Source organism: Agelaius phoeniceus, chromosome 10 (assembly GCF_051311805.1).
Source record: "Agelaius phoeniceus isolate bAgePho1 chromosome 10, bAgePho1.hap1, whole genome shotgun sequence".
Classification (NCBI taxonomy): Eukaryota; Metazoa; Chordata; class Aves; order Passeriformes; family Icteridae; genus Agelaius; species Agelaius phoeniceus.
Genome location: NC_135274.1, coordinates 17,433,300 through 17,457,006, shown reverse-complemented (window position 1 = coordinate 17,457,006; position 23,707 = coordinate 17,433,300). Strand labels below are relative to the sequence as shown.

Genomic DNA, 23,707 nt, shown 5'->3' with positions numbered 1-23,707 from the left:
CTCATGTGACACAGCTGGGATTCATAGCCCAATTGTTGTGGGAGTCATAGGAACAAATCTGGATAACCAGAATCAGATTAATTTACAAAGAATTGTAAAAATGCTCACCTAAGAAATGCAGACAAGCTATCCAGGATAGTGCATCTTGTAGAGTGGAAGAGAATGCCACAAGAGAAGAAATATTAAATACATAGATTTATTATGTTTTTTCTTATAAATATTTCATTAATTTCATAGAAATAAAAATAAAAGTAACAGAACCCTTTCGAGACAAAAGTTCAGTTTGCCTTAGAAGCAATGGCTATTGGCAATATACTTTTAGGACAAAACCAGCACTATATAAAAAACAAAGGGCCATTTAAATAAAGGACATAATAATAATAATATTAATATTGTGTTTAAAGCTATATAAATATCCACAAGGAAGTGGGAATGTTGTAGTGTGTAGCACAGGTGTAGGACGTGCTTCGTAGAGCAGTTAATTGTATTATGTACTAAAGGAAGAATATGATGTTTTTGTATTTAAAAATAAAATACTCCAAAGCATTCTCCCCAACGTCCATCCTTCTGTGCAATGTTTGTCACCTTCAGTAGTAGAAGCAGCCAAATGCAGCCACCACACAAAACAGACTGTCCTGGGGAAAAGAGAGAAAGGCTCTGTGTTAGTCAAGGCAAGCTTTTTTTATTCTAGTGGAACAGGCAAACATCAGGGAACATTTAGACCAGATCATAACTGTATGGTAATATATAGCAATTTTCTGTCTTTTATTTAAGTTTCTTATTCACCTCACTTGTGGTGCAACCCAGGTGAGTGCATCTGAATGCCAGAAGCACCTCAATTTCATCCATCCACACACACACAGGTATCTAGGTGTCAGTTTAAAATAAAATAATAATAAAGTAAAACCTTGACTTTGGCTCAGTCCTGGATTTCAGCCATGCTCCATGACTGCAGTTCAGCAAAGTATGTAAGAAAAGACTCTGTCTCTTGTGCTTTCTCTCCCCACCAGTAAATGGTGTGACTACAATGACTTTTGTACTGTACTGTGTCACCTACTCAGGGGAGAACTTTTACTATGTTGGCTGTTATAGTTAAGTATGTTTTGTCAACAAGGATGTAAAACAGGCTGTTTCAATAATCTTGATTCCTTCCTTCTAGCAGTTGTTTCTTTTCTGCTCCATATTTAAGGTCACTCTGCCTCTCATACAAAAGCAAGTAGCCTTGCACTTCCCATGAGAATCCAGCCCATACTTACGTTCATGAACACGTCGTGAGCACAGCTGTCAGTGTCAGCGTCCCAGAAACATCGTGCAGCCATGCTAGACAAAGGAGCCAGACAGGGACATTACCCAGAGTTCATGTGTAATGACCTAAGTGATCACAGATACTTCCCTTGAAAACAAAACTGAGCTTGCTTTAAAGGTAATGGCATTGGGAAGTATGCTCCTGAATCCCAAGCCTAGTTTTCTACTGCTGAATTCTACCACATGCTGTAATCCCCTCTGTATGTGCTCCACTTTCAAACTCATCAGCTCTCAACCCTGCCACCTTCCCTGTGCAGCAGGGCTAGAGATCTCATTGCTGTGGTGCTTAAGAATCTTTGACTTCTGGCCTATGCATATCAGGGGCTAATTTATCTTATTTGTTCTTGTCCTTCACCTCCTGCACCCTCATGGCACATACTCCCAAGTTATTTATAGGGAGTTATCGTATTCCTTGGCAGATACCATGAGACCACGACCTCTTCAAGTCTTTTCATATCTATACTCTCTGCTCCCTGACTATCCTGATGGACTTCTACACCCAAGCCCTATCCTGAGCACAAACAACCAGACCATAACAGGATATTGCATGGGAGATCTTGCTGCTGCCTTGTCTAAAGGCATTGACATTCCCTTTTCTCTGCTGCAAGGCTCCCACTCCCTGCCTGCCCCCGTGAGCCTCAGCTGACAGGATTCCTTTTGGGACACAGTCCCATCATGTATGAATGACTGTACTAAGGTGTATTTTGCATTAAGGATGTCAGTGATTGTGTTTCAATATTGCCTCTTGTCTGTTGCAAACTGGAAAATTTCAACTGCTCTGTCAGCCTGTGTGGCTGGACTTCAAATTTCTGATCAGACCACCTGAACACTGAACTGTTCACCCTGGCACAGTGCTTGTGGAGCAGCCTGCCTGCAGACAGACATTCCTGACAAAAGCCTGAGCAGCAGGTACAGGTACTCCTCTCTGACCTCCAGAACAGGGAGGCAGCAGATCTGATTACAGCTCTGCTGCACTTATCTTCTGCTGGAGTACCAGGCACAATAATAAAGATAAGCCCAGCAGATAAAGCGTATAAGCCTGTGAGCTGCTTCCTTTTGTCTTCTCCCTACCCACGAGTAATGGAAAGCTACAGCCCACTATTGCAGCCAAGAGGAATTCTTTCATCTGACTGCAGGCATCTGGAGCTGACTGCAAGTGCTCAGCACCCACATGGGAATCTAGGCTTGGTTCCCATGGCAGTATTGCAGTGGGATTATAGAAATTGAAACTTCTGAAAAATGTAAATGAAGTGCTTATGGAAGCTTTCTGGCTGTAGACAGAAGTGAGTTACCATGGCTTTTGTGCTCTAGCGGGGCCTTAGGAATGGATGAGGGGTGTACCCTAATTCATCATGAATACAACACAAAATGCTTCTACCACACTCCTCAAAAATGATTTTCAGCATTTCAGCTTGCTAAGAACCACTATAGAGCCAATTATCACTGGCTAATTCAACCAATCTCAACCTAAGCACTCAAGTTGCCACTAAAAGGGAAAAGAAAGTGATTTACACTTCATCATCTGCAGACAGATCTTTGTAGCAAGGGAAGTTGGAAGCAGCTTCCAAAGGAAAAAACTACACCTAAACCCAGAAAACATGCTAGAAATACAAATAGAAGATGCAAAACTTACTTCACTCCTTCTCCTCTCTGCTCTCCAATGACAACCTGCACCACCATCTTGTACCTGTCAAATCCCTCCTCTGGAAAGAGAAAAAAATAATAGTGAGAGCAATAACTTTTTAAAAAGATGAGCCCAAGACACAACCCTGAAAGCTAAAGATTTCTGGCTACAAAGCAAGTGGCTGTACAAGCCTATGCAAGTACCCAAGTGGACAGACTGCCTTTCAAAGCTCCATTTTCCCAGTATGGAGTACCATGGTTTTGCTGGAGTTGAAGAGTGAACAGAGTAGTTGGCATCCATCAGGAGATGCATCTTAAGGCACTGGACACCCCTGAGCAGATGCACTGTGGGTCAGCATTCTTCTTTGACAACTTGGCCACATGGAAAAAACACAAACAAGGCTGCTGGTGGACAAAATGCAATTTGAAAAAAACTGTCTTATTTTAAAACTGTTTGATGCAAAGGTATTGTGAGATTCTTCTGCCACACAGGTGTTTCCTTTGCTCCTGAGTGGTATAAAAGGCCACATAATAGCTGTGTTATTTTTGTGTCTTCAGAGATATGCTATTGTTTCACAACAGTAAAAAGTAAAAAGTACCTCTGGGGCACAGGCCAGATCTAATCAGGCCATGGCAATGTTCCAGAAGCCAAATCAGAACAAGCATGTTTGAAATCAAATATAGATCCCAATGCCTGTCTTCAACAAAGCAGTGTCCCGGGACGACTCCAGCACCCTGTTTCCACTGGAGGACTGAACACAGCAGGCTGGCTCTGCTAACATCCAACACGTCAATGCTTATCAGAGATGCCAGCTGATAAGAGTGGCCACCCCGGGCCAGCCTAGCTTCAGGCTGCTGCCACTGTGGTTACACATTACTGAAGCCAAGCCCTGTGTAGAGGAGCTCAGCGTGAACACGTGCAGGGACTACAGCCGCTGCTGCTGGCTTTGAAGCAGATGTGTGATTCTGGGAGAAGCACAAATGCACGGCTCCTGCCGAGGCTGAACGCGCGGCTGTGCCACCGCGGCAGGCCAGCCCAGCAGGTGGAGCACCAGCGTGTCCCCAGGAAGAACGGGGAGAAAATGTCCGTGGCAGCACACACATCCACATACTTATTCCAGCACAAAACTCAGGAAACACCTGCTGGTGCCTGCACTTTTCTTCTTGAACTCGAAAATGCTGGAGGGCATCCTGTGCAGCAGCACAACCTTTTTCCAGAGCTGTGAGGCTGTAGTCACACCCCTCCTGGGCTGACTGCTCCTCTCTCCCTGTTCCCTGTGCCCCCTGAGCCTTGTTCTGATCTCCACTGCTATTCCAGCTCTGATCTAACTCACAGCAGGACAAGAGCAGGAATGGTTCTGTTTATGGAATCAAAAAGCAATGAAACATCACTTCTTTCTTCTCTCTAATGCAGCTGCTTTCCCCCTGCAGACCCTCCAAGTTTGACATCACACACCGGCCAAGTTATACGAAAACAAATCTTGTCTGCTTGAATTAGATCTCCAGTTCTGCAGGCAAGGAATGCACATATATAGGGCAGTCTGCTTCATACCAGCAGACTCGAGTCAGTCAACAGGGAAGGAATACATTTCAAGAAAAAAGGAAGAAAGAGGGGTCATGTCAAAAGGGAGAGGACATGGCAAGAAAAGAAATTACATCCCCAGCAGACCTCCTTACCTTTCAGTCTGTCTTTTATTGTGTCTGATAAAGACTTTGTAAGCTCAGGCATTTCTTCTGGTTTGTACTGTACATCGGTCAGCTTCTCCTTCAGTATCGCACGGATGCATTCTTTTACTGTGGAGGACTTAAATCTATCATGGCAAAAAAAAAAAATTGTAGTAAAAAAAAAAAAAGTGGAAAACTTCACACACAATGTGTAGAAACACACGCAATGCCACTCCTGGGAAAATACAGCTTTCATGTATTAGAGAAAAATGATAGATGGAAAAAAGCTCCACTAAAATGGAGATATTGCCAAAAGCCAAACACCTATCAACAGGGGTGAAACCAGCCGCACTGGAAGTTGCCCCTCCAGCAGCACCCCCCACTCGAGTGGGTGTAAAGCTGGTGTGGGAGCCCGGTGCCCCCCAAGCCCTCGGTGCTCCCCATTCCCCACACCCGCTCTACCTCACGCCCAGGGACGCCCTCCCGCCATTCCCACCGCAGCTCCACATTCCCACCGGGGCCCACCCGCCCCAATCCAAAGCTCCCCATCGTGCTGGCCCCTCTTTCCCCGGCGGCCTCACCGGTGCTGGAGGCTGGGCCGCAGGCTGTACGTGTTCTCGGCCCTCTCGGCCCCCTCGTCCGGGCCCAGCTCGCCCATGGCCCCGCAGGCCCCGGCGTTGGTTACCGGGACAACCGCGGCGCTTCCGCCGCCGCTTCCGCCGCGCGGCGCCGCCCGGGCACGGCTGCCTGGGCTTGGTGTGTGTCCCTGCAGCCTGGGGTGACATTTTGTACTGGAAAAGAAAAAAATAAAAATAAAAATAAAAATAAAAATAGAAAAAGAAAAAGAAAAAGAAAAAGAAAAAGAAAAAGAGAAAAAAAAGAAAAAAAAGAAAGGAAAAAGATATAAAGAAAAAGAAGAAAAAGAAAAAGAAGAGAAAGAAAGAAAGAAAGAAAGAAAGAAAGAAAGAAAGAAAGAAAGAAAGAAAGAAAGAAAGAAAGAAAGAAAGAAAGAAAGAAAGAAAGAAAGAAAGAAAGAAAGAAAAAAAGAAAGAAAGAAAAGAAAAAGAAAGAAAGAGAAAGAAAAGGTTTTTTTTTGCAATAAGACTTGTTAAATTAAGTAGTTGGTAAATAAGTGTTAAATAATTGCAGGCTATTTTATTAACTGTAATAATTGTAAAATTTTGCAATGGCTTGTAGAAGATGCTGAGGTGCTGGAGCAAGTCTAGAGAAGGGCAGTGGAGCTGGGGAAGGTCTGGAGCACATATCTTGTGAGGAGCAGCTGAGGGAGCTGGGGGTGTTTAGTCTGGAGAAGAGGAGGCTCAGGAGAGACCTTATCCCTCCCTACAATTCCCTGAAAGGAGGGTGCAGCCAGGCGAAGGTCAGCCCCTTCTCCCAAACAACCAGCAACGGGATGAGATGGCACAGCTGTTCCAGGGGAGGTTTAGGTTGGACATTAGGAGGAATTTCTTCATCATAGAAAGGGTGATTAATATGGGAATGGACTGCCTAGGAAGGTGGTGGAGTCACTGTCCCTGGAGGTGTTTAAGGAAAGACTGGATGTGGTACTTGATGCCATGCTGTAGTTGTCATGGTGGTGTTGAGTCATAGGTTGGATGTGACAATCTCAGAGGTCTTCCCCAGCCTGATTCATTCTGTGATTCTGTAAGTAAAGGGTTTGAAGAGGTTGCTGCCTGGGCTGTGGCTGGAGGTATGATGGGGAGAGAGTGGGGTAAGACAGCCTGGCCTCACTGGGTGCTTCCCTGGTGCCCCCCTTCTGCCCCAAGCCAGCCAGCAGCCACAGCCCCGGCACTCAGCCTTGGCCAGGGCTTGGAGGCTCCCTTCCTGCCTCTGTACAACACATCCCAGACATCAGGGAGGAGATCCCAGCCTTGCTTCTTTCCTCCAGCAACTTCTTAAATCCTCCATAAAGGCCTAAAATTCTACCTACATAAAGGCCTACCCCTTGTGCCCTTTTCCCTGCCCATAGCTGGTGTGTGTCACAGGGAAGGCTGCATGTGCTGCAGCCCCTGCTGAGAAGCTGACATTCTGTTTCCTCTTCAGGTTATCTCGAAGCAGTGATCTTTGCAATCGATTGTGCTTCCCACGTGCAGCGGATGACACGGCTGAGAAAGGTCCCTGTGTGCCTCACCCAGCTCCGAGTGGAAACAGTGTGAAGGCACAGCCAGTGCTGCTGTGGAGTGATGTTGCTGCCCCAGATGATAGGCTGGAGTGGGCCATGAACTGTGACAGGGCTAGGTGTGCCTGGAGGTGCCCCTCGGGTACAGGAGGTGTGAGGTTGCCCCAGGAGGAAAGGGGGATCACTGCCAGAGTTTTGCTTGGGATGCACAGGCATATCCCAGCTGGTGCCAGATCCTGCCCCAACCTGCTCTGAGCATGGATGGGTTGCTGAGACCCTGAGCAGCAGCAGCTCATAATTTTCCCAGACTTTACCAGCACCTCTTGCTAGAGATGGACCGTCAGAGTCCTTAGTACCACTGGGCTGGGTGTCAGCTCTGCCCGCCAGCAGGAACACTCACTGCCATGCTGGAAGTGACCACTGGTCCCTTGCCATACCCATGTGTCACCTTCCCATCACAGTTACCATTGCTCTGCCCAGGCCCTGCAGGTTTCTGCTTGTTAAAGGAACAGTTTTGTGTCTCTGTTCCATCCCTGTACTTACTCACTGCTTACCGCTGCTTACTCACAACCACAGGACGCTGCCTGTCCCCACAGGGTCAGATGTTGCTGCTCATGCAAATCGTTTGCAGAGACCTTCATAATTTCTGATAAGTATCTGAAAGACCTCAAGATTCTGTATTTATTTGCAAACACTATTAACCGTTTCCTTCTCTCACCCCAGCCACTCAGCTGCCTGGGTCAGACCCACAGATGTGAATTCAGTTAAACCGCTGGGGGAAGGATCTTTGGAACATGTGGGCTTCTCTTCCTCATCATCTTTTTGTGGCAGTTTGTGTTTCCTCTTTCACCTGGGAAGCAATGCTTTCCCTGGACTTCAAGGTCATGCACCTCTGGGCTTCAGTCAGCTCCATGAGAGATGTTTGATCACAGCTTTCTTTTTCATCCAGTTTTTCAGTGCTCCTTAAATACCCCAGCTGCTTTTAAACCATTTTGGGGCTGACTCTCTACCCTTTGAGGTGAGTGCTCAGGTGACAGCTGTGTGCCACAGCAGTGATGGCTGCGGAAGACCAGGTCCTCCTCCGGGTCTCAGATTGAACTCACCAGCTTCTGGCTGGAGAAAAACAATGACATTTGTGCTCCAATGAACTGGTGTGGCATGTGCTTGCTGAAGTTGCTGTTTCTTAGTTTTAAATAACTGTCTTCTCACTTATTTCTGCTTGTCCTTACTTTTTAGACTTCATTTTCATCTTTTGGTGGACAAATAGAAAAGGACTGTCCTATGCAATTTGCCATGCTCCAACTCACAGAAAGAATTTATATTTTTTTAAGCACCAAAGGACCTTTTTATGACCTTGTCAGCAAACTCCAAGATGTACCATCTACCCCATTGGGCTGGGGCAGATTTACAAGCACAAGAAGGGAGCTGCATCATGGTTGGAGCCAGGCTGTTTTCCTTCATGCTGGAGAACTTGGTGGAGGAGCCAGGGTGAGCTGTGCTGGTCTGGCAGGCTGCAAGCAGGGTTCAAAGCCTGCCTGAAGCCCCAGGGCTGCTGTGGGGCTGGGGCCGTGCTCCTCTGCAATGCTGACACCTGAGCTGCAATGCTGACACACTTCACGTGCCTCCACAGCAGCTTCCTAGCAGCTTGATCTTTTCTTTTCTTTTATTCTTTTCATCACCATGGGTTTTTGTTTCAGAGAAAATGGCATCTTGCCATTGTTAGTTTCTCATGGACACAGCAGCCTCCCCGCCCTGGGTACCAGTTTATACCTATTGCAAGTGTGCATTGGAAAGTTTGAGCAATTTGTGCTATGATTCTAATCAGCCCTCCGCTGCTGCCACACGGGGTGGGGAGGATGAGCCAGTTTTTCCTGCCTATCCCCCTGGCTTGCTAAGTTGTGATGTTGGTAGTGATACCCATCACATCTTCCACTTCTAGAAACCAAAACATGTGGCAAGTGCCAAACAAGCCTCCCCACACCTGGCTCAAGTGCCTGGTGTCATCATTTGGGGACATAAAGCCTCAAGGTGGAAAAACGTCCTTGCTGTCAGTTTCCTTATTTTCTGGAGTTCACTTCAGCTTAGTTTAGTTTAGTCAGGGTTTTTTTAGTGGGAATCTAGGAAATTATGAAGGAAGAGGTGATGTCCAAGTCAAAACCCACGTGCACCACTGTACATGATGGAGAGCTCTTCCTTTTGCCACCCATCCAGGCAGCATGGTGGCCTCTGGCCAGGTGGGGTAGAGAGGTGACAAGGTGGTCACAGCACCCAGTCTGGCTCTGTAGCTCAAGTAGTACCAGCAGCTCATGAGAAAGGAGTGATGCTGCAAATGTCAGGAGGAGACTGGAAAAGAGGACCAAGACAGGCTGGACTGAGCCACCCTCCCAGGGTGAGCCCTGTCTGCCCCAGCTCAGAACCCCCTCCTTGGCCATCCCAGTTTGGCCATCCTTGTGGTATGGTGTTTTTGGCTGAACCTGATGGTCCTAGAGGTCTTTTCCAATTTTAATGATTCTATGATTTCATGATTCTATGAAATTAGGGGTGGCTGCCCCAGCCCACTTGCCTGCCAGGGACATATTTGAAAGTGATAGGTGAGCAAGCCCCAGCCCCACAGCTTGTTTGTGGAAGCTTGGAAAAATAATGAAGTCATCATTAGAAACACATCCTTCTTATTAATTTTCAGTTACTAATTTTCCCCTCGCACTTTCCAAAATTGCGGGGCACCGAGGCTGTGTTTTAGAGAAGTGGAAGAGCGTGCTTTCACCACTGGTTATTTCCTTTGCCAGTGTTAGTCAGTGTGGTGAGAGGGGAGCATGGATGGCAAAAAATTACAGAAGTCTTCTGCCTCAATAATAGCACCCTGGCCCTGGGCACCTACCCTTGCTCTCTTCAAATCTGAGAAGAAAAACACCTAAGGTGGCAAAACTCGTCCTCCTCCCCCTCCTCATCTCCCATCTATCCCATCCTGGTGGGAGCAGTTACAATAGGTGTCCCATGGCTTCTCAGACCCTGTCCACCCAGTGCCACATGTCCCACAACCCCACTGCCTTGGGCACCCAGTGGGAGCACCTGTGGATGCCTGGGAACCCAAGATGACTTTTACTTATGGGCCAGGCTCAGAGCTGAGGACATGTCCCTTGTGGTCCCTGCCTCTTCCATCCCTGGAAGCTTTCCCCAAAAAGGGTGCAGGCTCAGAACAGCTGTTGTATTAAGCTGTCCCCACTGCTTGGCAGCTGGGTACCTGCATGGGCACATGCCAGGAGCGTGCAGGGAGGGGAAGGGGCCAGGTCTGGCTCAGCTGATCCTTGCTTCTGTGGGGAGGAAGCTGGGGGCGGGAGGCAGCCCGGGTTTCCCTCTGGGGCAGAAATGGGTACGTTTCATTTCCACCCAGCCCTCGCTGTGTACGACAGAGAACAAACTGCCGCTGTGGGGAACGAAGCACGGAGAGAGCCGGGAGCGGCACAGCGCACACGGCACAGCACCTCCCTCCCTCCTGCCTGGGCAGGGGACACAGCAGCTCCACATGGCTCCAGGGGCCTCAAAGAAGTCGTGGAGCAGTGTGGAGGTGGCCCTGGTTGACCTCTGTGCCATCCTGCTCTGCTGTGGGCCGATGCTGACCTGCTGCCGCCGGGGTAGGTACAGGAGTGTGGCGGGCTCACTGGCATGGCCATGTCGTTTGATGCTGGTGGAAAATGTCTAAGGGCTGAGAGCTTTGTAGTTAAAAATTAGCTCTGGCATCAAGAAGGCAGAAACCTCAAAGCTTTTCGGTATGTGCAGCTGAAGCAAAGAACTTGGGGATTCTTGGGGCAGAAATGGGATTAAAGGATGGAGAAGAGGACAGGACACCAGACTGTATTGTGACACAGTGACAGTGGTTGGAGCTTGGTGTTGAGCTTATGGATTTGCCAGTGGGGTGTGGGGTTTTCTTTCTAGCTCTTGTGGCTTCAGTCTGTGCCCTTGGGCTGCAACTCCTGGTTTGGACTTGATCCTGAGGGATCCAGGGTCCTTTCTCTGGGTGAACTTTGTGGGAGAAGGAGAGGTTGAAGGGAAGGTGTGAGTCTGGGCAGGGTGAGTGAGAGCTCTGATGAAGCTGTGTCTCCCTTTCCTTCCAGCCCGCTGTTTCTTTGGTGGATTAATGTATTTTTTGCCTAGAGGGTGGGCAGAGGGCTGGGTGTCCCTTGGAGCAGATATTACCTCTGGAGCTGGGAAGATACAGGAAAACGTGTAAACCCAACATCTACTTTCAGAAGTTGTCTGAACGCTTCATTCATTGTTGGCAGCGGCACTAGTAGGAAATAAAGCCCTGAACCTGCCAAATATTTCCTGTTAAACACAAGAAATCCAAAACATGGCAGAAATCCCATCTCTTGGTGTGGACACTGCCACAGCCAGTGCCACCTATGGGAATTGGGGCACTTCTCTCCTTCCCTCCTCCTGTTTGGTCTCAACCCTCATTTCTCAACCCAGTTTTCCATCTGATCTTGTATTTATTCACAGAATTTCCAGGTTCCTTTTCTGGTTGGTGATGCTGAGGTTATGGTCCTAATTGCCTCAGGGCAGAGTTGGGGGACCGGAGGGACTTTCTGACTGTGTGCAAGCCCTGGGGCTGCTTTCAGTGGTGAATTCTAAAAGGGGAAGGCAAATTTCCTTTGACACACTTTTCAAAGCCATAGTGGTTTGAATAGCTTGGTTGGGTGACCGTTGTGAAAAAGGCTTCTTCCCACTTCTCATTTTCTGAACAGAAATAATTACAGCAGCTGTTCTGCTGTGTGGGGCTGGCTGAAGCAGGACACTGTGTTCCTGGCCCGCGTTCACTGCATTCCCACCATGCAGGATGGATGAACACACTGGAATAGTGGGCAGGGAAATGAGGTGAAGCAGCAGGGCTGGTGCTAAAGCAGAGGAGCCTGTGGCAGTGGCTGGCTGGATTCTGTGTTGGGAACAGCCTGGCAAGCCCAGCTGGAGCCCTGGGACCTGGCTGCCCATGCACACATAAGGAGAGGACAAGCCCCTGGAAAGGGATGGCACTTTAAGCTCCAGGTTGTTCTTCCTTGTCAGGTGGTCTCAGGCTGGAGATGACAAATACTGTGCCATGGGCAGCCCCTGCCTGCTCTGAGCTCCCAGCATTGTGTAGTGGAGAGAGCCAGAGCATCCCAGCAGGCAGCCAGGCATGTGATGGGCTGCACCACAGGACACCACTGCCCCAGCCTGGGACTCTGTCCTTCTGCTCACTTTCAGAGTCAACCTCAGCTGGAGAGATGATGACTCAGACATGAGCATACAGCATATATTTAAAAATAATACAACCCCCAAAGTCTATTTTCCCTGGTACAGGTGTTCAGTTCTAATTTTAGGTAGCCCAGAGCACAATTTGGTCTGCTGAAACTGTTTCACAGTACAGTTGCTACCTCTGAGAGTCCCTCTCCAGCCAGCAGGCATACATTTGGAATGGCAGAGACATGGAGTGATGTACCTGCCCATGTCCCAGAGTGATGATGTGCACTGGGCTTGCATCCCTGGCTCCCACACAGGGTATGGCTGTTTCTGAGACCTGTGCCTGCTGTAACCATGACTGCTCCTTGTATCCTCTCTCCCAAACAGTGACCATCTCCCCAGCAGTGTTAACTCTCTCTGAAGGTGACAAAGCCACTTTCTTCTGCAATATCTCCATGGAGAATGACTCTGGTTCAGAGTACAGCCTCAATTGGTACAAGGAGACCAACCACAGCCAAGCCCAGAAAACTGCTGAGATCAGCCGATACAAGCCCATGACAGAGACAGAGAAGTACCGACTCATCAACCACACTCCTGTCTTTAAGATTGAGATCCTGAACCTCCACCAGAATGACTCAGGCTCCTACTTCTGTGGACTGATCACCTTCTATGAGCCTGATAAAGTGATGGAGAGCAAGAGGGCCCAGCTGATAGTCACAGGTCAGCCTGGGGGCTGAGCTGATGGGGATGGGTCCCAAGCCTGTTGTAGCACCAGTGGTTAAGGCAGGCAGTAATCTGCTGGCAGAGGACCTGACATGGGTCAGGAGAGCACAGCCCTGCCCTGTCCTGTCTCCTTTGCACCCTGGAGGACAAATGGAACTATGGCAGCCTACCTGGCACTGAGCCCTTTCTGAGGACAGCCTCATGTCCCCTCCTGCCTTTCGCAAGGACTGTAGAGGCCATGTTACACACCTGACCTGCTGTTTTGTCCCCCCTTTTTTGAATGCCTATTGCAGCAGCCCCCCAGGTGAACGCTACTGATGAGCCGGAGATGGAGGAAGGCAACCCCTCAGAGCACATCAAGGCCGTGCTCCTGGGCATCCTCCTGCTGGCTGGAGTGGTTGTGCTGCTGATCTTTGGCTACCTCACCTTCACATACAGGAGAGGAGGTATGATTCCCCTGGAGGCCACGCAAACCCAGTTTGGAACCTGGGGTCAGCCAGATGTCTGCAGCTGCCTGGGGTACATGGACTGGTTCAATGTGCTAAACTCAGCTGTGGCATGCCCCTGTGGGACAGATATCACCATGCTGGGAGGAGAGGGGTGCTTTGAGCCCTGCTTGCCCTTTGTAGAGCCCCCGGACCATGTGCAGTGGCTCTACATCACTCGTTAATGTTGTGCCTTAATGGTGCACTCGAATCCCTCCCATGCACCTTGCCCAGGTACCTTTGGAGCACCTCACCCTGCTGCAGCACAGGGCATCACCTCAGAAATGCCACAGGCACCCAAGGACTCACAGAGAGTTCTGCTGCACTCCACTAATCCCAAATCAAACCCTAGACTGTGGGCTGATGTCTCACTTGTCCTCGTAATGCTCAGGGTGTTAGGCCCTGTGGACAAGGAGGATGTGTGGTGAAAAGATTGTGGTGTCCAGTGCTCTTGGGTGGGGCTGGGCCAGCTTACACGGCACACAAACCCATTCTAATCAAGTGTGTTACTTTGCAGATGTGCAGAAACCACCGAGTGAAAACCTGCCAGTGGTGAGTTTTCCGCCTCTGTCACCCTGCTGTGCTGCAGGAGAGCACTATGGCATCACTGGGGCAAGGAGGGTGCTGGGCCTTCCTTTACCAGCTCTTCACAAGCATCTCACTTCTGTCTTCTCTGCTGCTGCTTGATCTTTTCTGCGCAGCTACAATTGCTTTTCTGCACCTGGAGCAGCACAGCCCCATCACAAAATCAAAATAAAACTACCCAAGATAGGATGTGACTCTCTAATCCAATTCTTCTTCAAAGCAGGCTTCTCTTTGACAGTGGATTGTGTTACTGTAGAGAATGGGAGGATGTTTCCCTCCAATATATCAAGCTAAAATTTATTTTGCTGCAGCTGGTGCCTGTTTTCCTCTCTCTTTAGCCAGGCACCTCTAGGAGGGATCTGTTTCCATCTTCTCTCCCAAACCCATTCATTAGGTGGCTGAAGGGAGTGAGTAGTTCTGCCCCAGGTCTGTGCATCTTTCTGCTGTGTATCACTCTCACTCTCCCATGATGCTTCAGAGCTGATTTTGGCACTTGCTGTAAGAATGGGCTTGTGCTGGGGATGGTGGGTACCTCTGGAGGCTGCACCACCACGATGAGGTTACCTTGCAGAAGGAAGAGAAGCCCCCCGAGGTGTTCGTATCCACAGTGGACTATGGTGTGCTGGAGTTTCAGCGGGACCAGCACAGCCCGGTGCCCCCCATGACTCAGCCAGTTGAGCAGACTGAATATGCCACCATCATCTTCCCTGAGGAGAAACCTGTCACACCAGAGCGCGGCAAGAAACGCCGGGAGGAGAGGACACGACAGCTGCCATCACAGCCCTGCTGAGGGTCAGGGTCCCTCCTCACCAGGGTGTGGGCATGAACAGGCTGCCCCAGCCCCTCACTCTGGGAAAATCCAGCATATCAGGACTAAAGCAACGGAGATACTGCTGCTGGAGTCAATATTGAACAGTCCTGGCCACAATGTTGTTGTGGCCATGGGGTGGGTACCACAGGATCAGGAAGGTCCCTGCTGTGCTCCATGTGCTGCCTCTTCACTCAGGGCAGGCAGAATGGGCTGGGGCAGAGCAGTGATGCCAACAGGTCTGTCCCAAAGGTGACTTACAGTATTCTACCTCTACCCAGTGCTCTCTGGAGTAGCCATGCTGCTTCCCTGCCCTAGGTCTGAGCCAACTATCAAAGCATGACTGTTGAAGAAAGTGCTGGAGATCAGAACTGGAGTGAATCCTGTGAGGTGCTGCTCACAGGAGCCCAAGGCTTCTTGCAAGCTTCTTGCTCGGAGCAGAGGCTGCCCTATGTACTGCTATTCAGAAATCCCTGGGAAGCAGGCAGCTGGTCTTCTGCCTGTCTCCAGGCATTTTCCTCCTCTACATGAGGGGTAATCTACCCCTGTGTCCCTCCCTCCCCAGGTGGGAGTAAGATATGGCCATGGGGGTGAATAAAGAGTTTTGCATCCAGGAGTTTGTTAACTCGTGATGGCAAGTGCGTGGGCAGGCAAATAACGACTCTTGCAGTGCAGGGCAGAGCTGGGAGGTGGCAGCATCTGTTGTGGTTCCTGGGCCTCTCCGCGACACATGCAAGCTGCTCTTCCACAAAGCTGCTCTTAAGAATTTAGAGAGGTCAATGCTCGTTTTCTCCTTGACCCTGTCTGAGCTGGTTGCCCAGGCATGGCTGCAAGCCAACATTCTTCCTTAATCAGGCTTGTCTTGGGGCACTCACCCACTCCATGGGGATGAGCATCCCTGCTGTGCCAGGGGTCTGGCTGCCATTAGCCAGGGCAAAGCTCATACCGTGGTGCTCAGTGCAGCTTTTTTGGCTTCAAACTTCCACTTTCTCTCTTGAAAGAGATGCGCTATGTGCCAGAAACCAGAGCGGAAAGAAGTGACAGCTGCTTGAGAGAGGAGAAACCCCAGTAAGGAGTGGCTTTGGAGGCAGCAGAGGCTTGCCAGGACAGTGTGAAACTCAGTGAAAACTGAGAAGAGTCACTTGCATCTTACACTTTGGCAGCACTGTCAGCAGGTTTCTTCCTCCCTTACCCCCCAGTAAAACCAGCACAGCCTTGTGGGAGCCAACCTAGGCACTGGGGGAAGGGGTGAGGCAAGCCAGGCACCATATCTTGTACTCTGTGGGGACTGGAAAGTCCATGAGAAACTTCCAGAGGGGACTAGATGGGATAAATATCCATTTGGGATAGCTTTCACCTTTCTTCAGGGTAGGACAGTGGACAGGGTGTCCCCTTTGGTCCCCAGTGCTGCTGAAGGCTCCCAGTAGCTTCCACAGGCAGTGCTGTAACTGCCCATAGCTCACACAACTCGTGGCAGTTCATGGTTCAGCCCATCGGGGCTGTTTGCCAGCAGCAGCCCTGCTCCTTGCCCCAGCAGCTCTGACAGAGACCTGCTGTGGCCAGCAAACGAGGCAGGAGGCAGCTGCAGTGGGAAAGTGGGAGCTCAGTCAGCACTTCTGTGTTTTGCTTTCCCATCAGACACGACACTGACATAGCTCAGAGGGTGGACCCTGCTTCATATTTTCCATCCTACCTCTCAGGCAGCAGAGATGCCAGATCTTCAGCACTTCCTGCACTCCCTGGCTGCAGCTATGACTCCTCCAGGTGCAGTTGGGGCTGAGTCCTTTTCTCTCTGGTTGGATGGTGGTCTGCAGCCGACCAGAGGCTCCCAAGCCATCCAGTGGGGTTGGAGGTGTAGCAAAAGCCTCTCCCACTGCCTTTTGGGATGGGAGAGCATCTAGCCTGCCACAGTGCCTGTGCTCCTCCAGTCCCCATCAGCGTGGCTACAGTCCTGCCCATTGCAGGGAGGAAGGCTGGGGCCTCAAGATGCATGGGGTGAGTGCTGGGGATGCTCCAGGCTGCCAGACACCATCTCCCATCCCTGCTTGGAGCACAGGATGCCCAGCACTAACAGACATGAGCTATACTCCCCTGCACCTGGCAGGGCACTGGCTGTGCTGCCTGAGCATCCCCAGACCAAGCAGTGCCCTGACATGACTGTCAGGCCCCAGACCTCAGTATCCTTCTTGGGAATGGGGAATCAAATGTGCCCACATGTGCAAGCACACACAAATGCTCATGACACAGAGATGTGCAAACAAGTCACCAGACAAATTTGTGTGCACACCCCCAGATTTGCACAACTACTGTACCAAATACCACCCCCCTGCAGACACACATCCCCTCAGGCTCCCATCCCTGAGCCCCCCATCTGCTGTGCTGGGACCCAGGACCAGGCAGGGGGAGGCTGTGTGTGCTGGAGCTGCTGCATTTCCTGTGCAGTCTGGTCTGGCAGTTAAAGCAGCAGCTTCCGACCGCGGGCAGCCCCGAGGAGTGGCTGCCACTACCTCAGTGCCAAAATGCTTTGTCAGCCCTCTGAGACAACACACCTGCTGAGACCTCTGGAGAGCCTCAGCCTGGTCCTACACTAGGGTCTTGATGGGGAATGGCAAGAGCCCTCTGGGAGACCTCAGAGAGCTGGGACTGGTCCCTGTCAGCATCTGCAGGAAGCTGGATGTGTGGCAACATGCTACACCTAAGCAAGCAAAAACCTCCCACATGATGCCTGAGAGCCAGCCTGGCTCCTTATACACCCCAGCCTTGATTAAAGGTGGCTGGAAACAACATGTGAGCAAGCTTCTTTTCAAGAAACCTGAACTCATAAACCATGTCTTGGGAGAACTGTACAGGCAGATGAAGATGGAAAGGAAATCCTCTCCTGCACTTTGCAGCTGTGTCTTTGAGGAGAGCCATGCCATGAAGCAGCAAATGACTGTTCCTGATCACCAGGGCATTGCAGATGTTGAGGGGAGAAGGGGTGGTCAGGCTGTAAGACAGCAGGGTCAGTTTCAAGTGAGCATTGTCCTGGTCACTGGGATGTCTCAGAAGTTTTTGATTAGTAGAAGTTGGACTGGAGGTGATACATCAGGTGTGTGGGTTATTTGTCCACTGGGTTCATGAGATGGCTTGTGGGTGGGACTGGTCTGTCAGGAACTGTGGTTTGGGAGCATTGCCATGTCCTTGACTATCTGGGAAAGTGACTGCTGTTCCTGGAAGAGAAAGGCTGGAGGAAGTTGCTGGGTGCTGTGGTTGGTGGTGGGAGGGTTGGGATGCTGTGCAGGCTGCCTGGACCCCTAACCATGGCCAGGCTGCACAGCTCTGGTGTGTCCTGAGGGGTCTGGGTCCAAAACATCTGCTCCATCCTGTCCCACTGAGAGTCTCACCCTACCTGTCACTGAGCTGTTGTAGCTTACAGAGTATCTGTGTTTCCTCCTCCCGCCCTCATTCTGCTTTCTCTAGTTTTGCTTTGAGTTGCCTCCAGAGTTTCTTCTCCTCTCTCTTCTTCCCTTTGGTAGGATGTGATGTTCAATGAGAAGCTGACAGTCCAGATCCTGGTGCATGGGGCTTGGAGAGCCAGGCAGGAGCCCCGTGCCTGCCTGCTCCTCTGTCCCAAGGCCAAACTCTCTGCCCATGCCACTGGCACAGAGCCTTGTTGGAGGGGGTCGAGTTCACTCCTTATGCCTGGAAGGACCAGTACAGAACAAGGAGCCTAAACCCTTGTGGGGTGATACCTGCCCATATCTTCACATCCATTTGCCCCCTTAAATCTTTCTCCGTTGCTCAACATCCCTCTCCATCCCAGAAGTCCAGGATGATGGGGCAATGTGCCCTCTCTACAGTCCAGCTTGGGCATAGCCCTATTTCCTGAGGAACTGATCCTTCTTTCCTCAAATCCACCCTTAGACAGGTGGACCCTTCTGCTCTAAGGGTTCAGCTGTGCAGACAGTCCAGCATGGAAGGGAACCTGTAGCCACTGCTTGTCCCTAGAGCTGGTGGGTTTCACCATGGCTAGGGGTGACAGCCATTCATTGTCAAATGCATCAAGGTTGGAGGGGGACTGAGGGACAAAGAGCTGTCATGGAGCTGTGTCTCAGGAGGATGTGAATGTCCAATTCACCATCTGCTTCATGGAAGCAGAAAAAAGAGCATCCAAGAAATTCTAGATGAGTCAACCTGCCTCAGTACCCAGAAAACTGCTGGAACAAATTACCACCAAGTATCAAACACTGACAGGGCAGTGCTGAGGCTCAGAACACAGATTTAGCTGGAACTTGTGTCAAACCATCCTCATTTTCTCTTCATTAGGGTGGCAGACTGGGTACCACAGGGAAAGCGGGAGTGATGCTATCTTTGTGCTGCCTTACACGACATTCTCATAAACAAATGAGGAAATGGGAAATTCTGCCACTGTGGGTGGATGGATTCTCAAGAAGCTCTATCCCATGAGCAGTTATCAATAGCTCGTGCAGCAGACACATCCAACAGAGATTTTCTGGGGAAGCCAGGCTCATATGAAAGCAAGATGCTATTGAAAGAGGGTGTAGGGGCTGTTTGGGTGGGGGGTTAAAAATTGAATTCATCCTCATGACCTGGAAGAAAGAGCAAAAATTTCCTGAAAGAATGACTGATGGAAAATAATTGGGTTTGTTCAGCACAGGAAAAAATGAGGGAAGTCTTCAGAATGGGAAAAAGCCTCAATATGAAGCAAGCAGTGAGAAGTGTTTAGGGTTCTGCCCTGTTGCTTAGATGTCAGTTCATCTGTCCTGTAAACCTTGATGTGCCCATGGACACAGCATCCCCACTGCTGAGGGGATGTTCCTTTCTGCAGTCCTGCATGGAGTCTGGGGTTGAATGCCCCTTTCTGCCCCTTCCAGAGAGTGCTGGCAGGATGGAGCCACCAGGGTATGGGGTGACCCATGCCAAAGGAAGGGATGGATGTCCCAGCAGGAATGGGGCGCATGTGGGCCAAGGAGAGTCCTTATGGGCAATGTGGGCACTTGGTCCCTTGGCTGGAAGAGTGGGGAATGTGGAGTCTGACACATAGTGAGAGATGAAGAGGAGGAGAAAGAACTTTGGGAAACCTTCCTGTGCACACAGAGGCGGCTCACGCAGGGGTGGGAGCTCAAGTCAAAAATAATTTTGTGCTGTGCAAAAACAGCAGGGAAATTACCACTGAGGCTGCACCTCATGTGCTTCCTTCATGCATCCCACGGAGCAGCCATGGCCAGCGTGCTGGAGTGAAGAGGATTGGCAGGGTCTGACCCTGGCAAGAACTGCCAGCCCAATGAGGTCACACTCTGTGCAGGACAGAGCTTGTCCCCACTCCCTGCTGAGGCCAGGCTGTGGGGAGATCCTGTAGGAACAGTGTTTGTTTCCAGGCAGGTACTGATAAGCAGCAAGGTGCTTGGGCAGAGCCAGGAGGTGTGTGTGAAATGGAACAGGATGTTGAAGCAATTTCGTCTCTGTGGGCTGTTCTAGGAAAGTCCCTTTAGTAGAAGCAAGTCAAAAGCTTTAATAGAGGGACCAGCACTCGGCTGTGTCAGAGATGACTGTGAGGGCTCAGCACACTGTGGGTCATGATTTGAGTTGTGTTGCCATGACGTAACAGTACCCTGGTTTCCATCACAGCCAGGTTTTGAAGGCAGGGACCTGTTCCCACACCAGGAACCAGGTATGCCACTGTATCCCCACTGAGCAGTGTGCCAGAGGGGCAGTGTTTTGGCCCCTGGGGTGGGAAGCATGGGGAGTGGTGCCTGTCCTGTGGGAAGAATGCCTTGTGTCAGCAGCCTTGAGGAGGAAGAGCTGGGCTGAAATCACAGATCCTTGTTTGGGTGAATATGAGAGTGTCCCCAGGGGACTTCTCCTCCTTAAAATAGCTGGAGATGTTTAACACAGGCATGCCCTAGATATAAAGGCAAGGTGTCAAAACCTTTAGGTCTTGCCTGCATTCAACCCTCACAGGGTAAATCTTGGTCAATAACACAGAAGGGGTCAAGTGGAGAGGCAGATGCTGCAGGGTGGGGGCTCCATCCTTGTCACTGTGCTGTTGGCTGGGTCCCCATGCCATGCTTGGCCATGGTGCCAGCTGTGAGGCCAACCCTTTCCCTACTTAGCTCCACCTTCTGCACTATGGGATTTGCAGCCCTGAGCCCTGAAGACCCCTCTGTGGCAGGATACATGAAGGGGTTTTCTATAATGATCCTATAGACATGGGAGCCCCAGGGAAAGAAATGATAGGAGGCTGTAAAGATCTGCTGCTTCGTCTCTTCCTCCTCCTGCACCAGCCCTGAGCGAGGGTTGTCCCCCAGCTCCTTTCTGTGAACATTGAAAACACTGGTGGGATGATCACTCCTACAAACTGCCCTGTTTGTACTTCACTGCCCCAGCCCAAGCAGGACCCAATGAACCTATGGCAAGGGGGTGACTCAGGGTCTATCCATAGGTTAGGGCTTTCTTCATAAGCCTCCTGAAGACCTTGTCTTGGCTTCTCTGCTTCCAAGCACTTTCTGTCCTTCCAGTCCTGCTCCAGATGATGGTATCAAGGTGTAATTGAGAGTGGAAGGAAGGAACCTCAGAGAAGGAAAATGTGGAAGCTGAAGTTTTGCTCTGCCCTGGGATCTCCTGGGGTCTCCTGCCTCCGCTGTCACAGGAGGGGCAGGGCATGTTGTGAAGGTGTTACAGGGCTCTTGGTACAAAGGACTTGCAGGCTTTTCCCTTCCAGCAGCAAACATCAGAGCCTCCCTGCCAGGCTGTAGTTCCTGGGATTTACCTACATGGACTGCCTGGAGTTAAACCTGCCTTATCAAGATCTTTCTCAAACTCAAGTCCTGTTATCATTTGGCATCTTATCTAACCTGCTTTCCATCCTGCATTGCTCTCCATGGGATTTCCTGGGGGACCTGTGCACCCCGAGATGGGTGAGCTGGGGTGCAAGGGCATCAGGTGGCCCAAGCCCTGCTGTTTATACCTTGCCTGGGTGCTCTCAGCTCAGAGCACACCTCATCTCTTTTGGTTTTATGTACTATGCTGTCGTCCCCAACTTTCCACCCTGAAGTTTCATGTTAGGCCTTTTTCTGCTCAAATTGGCTGAAAATAGGTAAAAATAGCCCATGGTTGGTGGCAGCTACTGAGATAGATAAGGTTATCTGGAGCTTTATCAGCTGCTGAGTCCTGCTTTTTGATGGGTTTCACTTTCATTATTCCTAAGCCGGGCAAATCTCTCTTAAATTCCCCCCTCTGCCATGAATGTGATGGGCGTGGGCAGCCTGGCAGGGGGTTTTGTTTCCAGTCTTTCTGCCTATGGACAGAGCAGCATTGTGCCTTTCCAAGGTCAGGGGTTCATGTACGTATATTGAGGAAACCCACCTTGTCCTTACTTTAGGAGACATTTCACCTGGCCAAGACCTGGTGCAGTGTCAGCAGAGACTGTTGACCCAGAGATTGGGATGGGGTGGTGCTGCTCATGCAGGAGCAAAGGTTCCCCTCTCCAAGCACAAAAGCATTGTACAAGGAGGAATAGTATAAGGAAAAGGCAGTTGCACATGTGCATTCAGAAGCTGCAAGCTTGACTTGCAAGCTTGGTCGCTACCCCTTCCCCAGCTTCAAGTGTGTCATGGTTTGACACTGGCACAATGCCAGTGTCCCCATGAAAATATATTCTCCCCAGTGGCTGCTGTGAGATGTGACCAGAAATAGAGCAAAGCAGGCTCCACCTTAGGACTAAAGGAAAAAACTTTATTAACTTAGAATATGTGAAAAGGAACACACACAGAACTCAAAATGAAAACCTTCCTCCATCCCTCCGTCCTGCAGGGCCTCCGGCCTACACATGGCTTCCCCCCTCCTCACTGCACTCAGTCTGCAGCTGGCCAGGGCAGGCCTGACCTCTGCCACCAACCGAAACCAAGAGAGCATTCCCCTGCGCGTCCTCTGTTTTCTAACTCCCTGTGCTCTCAGAGGCGTGTCCATGTCCTCAGTGGCCACACCAGGTGCCAATATTCAAATTTGAGCACCCACTGGTTTGGCCACAACTTCCTGAAAAACTCAGTTCCTTATCAACCCAGGACAAAGTGGAACTATGAGTATGTGGCAGGACGTTTTTGCAGTGAAGATTGAAGAAATGCACATAACAGATCAGTGGACACTTCTGGAGGATGATGCCCTGCAGGTGGAGGCCTGCAGGCCTGGCTGGAAGGAGTTTGTGCAGCGCCGTGCTCTTGGGAGGTAGGGGGCTGCTGACAGACCCTGTTGGAGGGGGATCAGGGTTGATGGGTTGCCATGTGGACCTTTTCCTTTTGCAAAATTTGCTTGCAGGAAACAGGTTTTTGAGCAAAAGGGGGAGTTTGGAGGTGGATGAGGCTGTGAAGGGTTTCCTCATTTTTGTTTGAATCTCGGTGGGTTATTGCCAAATTGAAAAACATGATATTTGGAGGGGAGAATAGGTCAGCAAGTCCAAAGGGCAGCTGCTATTTGGCCAGAATTTCTCCATGTCATTGTTAAGATGAAAAGAACTCCTTCAGCAAGCAGGGGGAGTTATACCTCACTAGAACCAAATCTTCTGGGTTTGCACTCAGAGTGTGAGGAGAGGGAGAACCACTGTGTTCTGGGACATGGGGTGATGCCTCAGCAGCCCCTGCACCTGCAGCAGGCTGCAGGGCATTGGGCAGAGGGAGGCTGTGGCTCTGCATTGCTCATGAGAAGCCCCATCCCAAACATTTCCACCCTGGGCATTGCTCAGACACCTTGCCTGAGTGGCAGCAAATGAAGACCTTGGTTGCCAGCCCCCATGCAGATTGTGCAAGATGAAGAGCTGTGGGCTGCACACCTTTTGGCTCCTCAAGATATCTTTGCACCTGCCCTGCACCCTCCACCCACACCTTCCTTCTATTTTGCTTTTTATTGTCTTACCCAGTCTTGGGCTTGATGCTGGCTTTCCGCTGAGCTGTGATGAGCCAGCATGGGTGAGAGGCTGGAGTCCCAAATAGGGACCTGATGCTACCCACCCCAAGAGCCCCTGCTTTTGGCAGTGGGGCCAGGATCCCAAAAGACAGCCTGGCTTCTGAAATATTTAATGCTGGGGCCAGCCCTCAGCTCACATCTGTAGAGCAGTTCCCAGACTGGCATCATGCTGTTAGGGGGAGGACAGTTTCATCTAAAGCTTGC

General features: G+C 50.3%; 2 protein-coding genes across 2 annotated transcripts; one reads left to right on the top strand and one right to left on the bottom strand.

Annotated features, from left to right (window-relative positions):
- Positions 1–182: 182 nt before the first annotated feature.
- On the bottom strand, positions 183–5,333 carry DYNLT2B (dynein light chain Tctex-type 2B). The gene is made up of 5 exons (XM_054639414.2): positions 5,175–5,333; positions 4,606–4,739; positions 2,939–3,008; positions 1,257–1,320; positions 183–635 (listed from the first exon to the last, which is right to left on the bottom strand). The coding sequence occupies exons 1-5, from the start codon at positions 5,249–5,251 to the stop codon at positions 588–590; spliced, it is 393 nt and encodes a 130-aa protein (XP_054495389.1). The 5' UTR covers positions 5,252–5,333; the 3' UTR covers positions 183–587.
- A 4,920-nt stretch (positions 5,334–10,253) lies between these two features.
- Positions 10,254–14,527, top strand: PDCD1 (programmed cell death 1). The gene is made up of 5 exons (XM_077184039.1): positions 10,254–10,362; positions 12,332–12,664; positions 12,961–13,113; positions 13,670–13,704; positions 14,309–14,527. Exons 1-5 carry the CDS (start codon positions 10,254–10,256, stop codon positions 14,525–14,527), a joined length of 849 nt encoding a protein of 282 aa, XP_077040154.1.
- Positions 14,528–23,707: the final 9,180 nt, after the last annotated feature.